The sequence below is a fragment of the Grammomys surdaster genome, unplaced genomic scaffold (assembly GCF_004785775.1).
Source record: "Grammomys surdaster isolate TR1022 unplaced genomic scaffold, NIH_TR_1.0 257, whole genome shotgun sequence".
Classification (NCBI taxonomy): Eukaryota; Metazoa; Chordata; class Mammalia; order Rodentia; family Muridae; genus Grammomys; species Grammomys surdaster.
Window position 1 is genome coordinate 5,705,140 of NW_021604698.1, and position 3,789 is coordinate 5,708,928.

Below are 3,789 nucleotides of genomic sequence, written 5' to 3' on the forward strand. Positions count from 1 at the left end.
CGGGCTCCTCCGCGTCGGGCGGCGGCTCGCTGGGGTGCGTCGACTTCGGTGGCAGCTTCATCCTCAGCATCCTCAGCTAAGGCGGTGCGGACATGCGAGCGAGGGAGCGGGGGCGGCGGGAGGAGCCGAGCGCCCGGGCGGCGGCACGGCCGTCAAGAACGTTGCCCCTCCATGCCGCCGGGGCGGGCTGGGGGCGGGTCTCGCCGACCGGGGAGGGGGAGCGGTGGCCGGCCGGCAGCTTCGTCCCGGCCGGAGGCGGGGCGTGCCCGCGGCGGCTCCTCCCCTGGGCTCCGTGCCCGCTGGGGAGTCCGGTGCGGGAGGAGCAAGGCGACGAGCACGTCCTCCTTCCGCCTTCTCCGCGTCCGCACCGGGCTGGCGGTGACGGCCTGAGCGGTTCCCTCTCGAGCCGGCGCTGGCAGAGCGGCTTGGCGAGGAGGAGGAGGAGCAGCGGGGCTGGGCGGAGACGCTGGCGGGCTCCGCGCACCGCACTCCAGCCAATCAGCATTCAGAGCTGGCGTGACGCGCGTTCCTCCTCCGCCCCCTCCCCTGTCGGGAGACGCCCTCTCCGGGAAGCCACGCCCACCTACTGCTAGCCTGCAAGGCTCTGGCAGGTCCCGCGCGGTCCTAAAGCTTGATAGGTTCCAGCCGACTGAGGACGTGGGTTTGAGACTTTGGGACCACCGGGAGGTGAGCTCGGCTGGGAATGGCAGAAGTGGGCGAGGTTCACGTGAGAAGGAGGACCTCGACTTGGTTTTTCTTGAGAGATCTGGCCCTGCCGTGGCTGCTGACCATCTTCACGTCAGCCACCGCCCTGGATCGCGACGTGTGGGTTCCCAGCCCCCGCCGCCTAGTGGGCTCCGCGAAAGTCTGCCACGGGAGATCCCCACATTCTAAAGCTTCACCTGGACCGTTGGCGTGGACGCTGGGACGCGGATCCGGGAGCTAGGTCGGGATGCGGAGTGGTCTGGGGCAGCGAGTGCCCATGCTTAGGCTGGCTGCAAGGTGCTGCTTTGGACCGGCTATCTGGGCTGTGGGGACCCTGTTGCTGGGGGTGCTTGGCCTGATGGTTGCTTCTGGCTTGCAAGGTTAAGTTTAAGAACACACTCCTGCCCCAAATCTATGGTTTGCAGAATCACTTATTGGCTACGTTTTAGTTCCTATCCGTGAACGTTTGGAATTCTTGTGCTGGGGTGAAATTCCTGTAACTCTTTTTAAACAATTTAATAAGTTACTGTCTCGGCAGGGTTTTAGGTTTTTAAGTGATAATACATTTTTAAGGTTTGGAGACCCCTCCCCCGTGACTTTCTTCCAGTGATATGTATAGCCTAACCATAAAATCAATTTAAAAAACAAACAAACAGAAAACCCAAGGGGCCATGATTCCTCTCAGAGCCATCGGGACCATCCTTCTGGGCTGTCTCGCTTGTGCTGGAGCCTGACTGCCAGTCAAGAGTTCTTGACACGCTGTTTGTCAGTCCATGATTGTAAATAAACCATAAATCTTGTGCTTGGGGGTGGGAGAAACAGGATATTTTTGAAGGTTACTAAAAGTAGGGTTTTTTTTTAAATTCCCTAGTTTTAAATAAAAAACTCATACTACATAACTTTAGTAGGAGTGTGAGAAAATTAATTTCCACACCAACCCTCTCTGAACTGTGTTGGGACGTCTACAGGGTGGAGAATCACCTCACAACTGCGGCTTCATCATTTAGGATAAGGCTGAGTTGAACCCTGAATCAGCCCTGAATCAGCTTCCGTGATAAAACCAAGAGATGGAGAATTACTTGGTACATTTTAGGTTGACAAAAAAAGTGAAAGCCATTCTGACATGTAGTTTTCTCTCTCGTGTGCTTCTTGAGTACGGCTTAACTGGAGTAAGCCTCAGCTCCTAACTACCCTGTTCCTGCCGGATCCCTTAGGCACACTTCTGAAGCTTAGGATGAAATGCTTTAAGCACAATAGTGTGAGGACCCTACCACCACCACACACACACACACACACACACACACACACACTCCCAACTATACTTGCATGCCTTATGTAATGAGCAAATATTCTACCTCCAAATTGATTTTTATATGTGACCCTGGCTTTGGATTTTTACATCTTTAATTTTCCATTGCATCAAGCAGTTATTTAACATAGACTCAGAACACCCAGTCCACATTTTCATCGGAATTAAATTTGCAACTGGTAATAATGATTTTTGTCTCTCTAGCTTTGCCAGCATTGGAAAATGCAGTCGATAGTAACACACATAAATTATATGTATGATACTTTAATTCAGGTTAATCCTCCATCAGCCTGGTGGTTTTGTCCCCACAGGGTGATGTTTCAGGGCCCTCTCTCCACCCTGCAAACACACACAGGTCTAAGTGGGTTTTTTCCACCCTTTGATTAGTGACAGAACACAGGGAGCAAGGGTAAAGGATGGCTGCAGCTAGTGCTGTCAAGGGAGAGAGCCCAGGGCAACATGGGAATTTTTAACTAGGGAGAACTACCCTCAGGATTCTGATGACTCTTTAGAAATACGATCTCCTGCCTGGTTGCAAAAGCCTGCTCTAAGTTTTATGTTCCATGCGTAATCAAATCACATGGGCTATAGGAGTGATGAGTGTGGGGTTTGTATCCAAAGTTTTCATACTGGGATTGTGACAGATAAACTAGGTTGTCAGAGACTTGCTTCTGAGCCAGTCGTGAGAATAATTCTTACAAGAACTGATGGAGGGGTAAGAGCCTCCCTTATGTTATGATAGCACCCCTCTCGGAAGGGCAGCGTCTGCCGGCAAGGGGGCCAGATTAGAAGAGATCTGAGGGAAAGCTGCTGTTCTTACTTGTCTGCTTTGCTCCGCCCCCTTTCTTCCACTGCCTCCTTCCCTGATGTCCTCGCCCAGTTTCACCCTTCTAATTACTGAAGGCTAGCATCTGGACTGCAGAGATATTTAGTTCTGTGGACTGAGAAGGTTCTCAACCTCTCTAACATGTAGATAACCATAGTTTCACTGCCTATCCCATATTGTATAAGCCAGTCTAACAACTTTTCTAGTAACCCATTCTGTTGGCTCCGGTCCCATAGAGAACCCCGACTAATAGAGTTAGCTCAAGGTACTATTATGTCTTGTTCTTAGATGATCTTGACAGACGTTTAGTAAAACATGGAAGATGCTATTATTTTTTAACATTCAAGTATGTATGTCTCTGCAACAAGAAAACTAGTTTCAACGGAACGTTGTCCTTGGGATTTGACGCTAGCAGTGATAGAAAGGACTTCTAAATTCTATCTTTTGCAATTAGCTTACAGCAAGTAATTTTACCCAAACCCCCAAATACTTAAGTAGTTTAGAATAGACTGATATACTTAACATTATCTTCTCTCTAAAAAAAAACCAAAAAACAAACAACAACAACAGCAAAACATGTATCTAGGGTGTGGAGAGATGGTTTAGCAGTTAAGAGTGTGTACTACTCTTGCAAAGGACCTGAATTCAGGAGTTGGGTTCCCATGACCCACATCAGGAAGCTGTCGCTGCCTGTGACTCCAGCTCCAGGGATCTAAGGGCTTGGACAGCACATGCAAGTGCACAGAGACCTGTACCCATACTTTAAAGGGCTCTGTGTTCAGCCAAGATGTTATCTGAAACGGCCAGGCTGATCTATCTCTAAAGTTTGTTCTGTGAGTCATGAATATTGACCTATTGACTTTCTAACATGTTTTCCTGTTTCTTCCCCTAAATGCCTACCTACCTTTCTCTCTTTTCTGTTCAGTTGGGTCATACACAGCATTATACA

General features: G+C 49.9%; 1 protein-coding gene across 1 annotated transcript in view; it reads right to left on the minus strand.

The window, feature by feature from the left end:
* Positions 1–61, minus strand: part of Zcchc2 (zinc finger CCHC-type containing 2) — a 51,665-nt gene extending 51,604 nt beyond the window's left edge. The window contains exon 1 of the mRNA XM_028775650.1: positions 6–61. Coding sequence (XP_028631483.1) covers positions 6–61 — 56 coding nt within the window. The remainder of the gene's footprint in view (positions 1–5) is intronic.
* Positions 62–3,789: the final 3,728 nt, after the last annotated feature.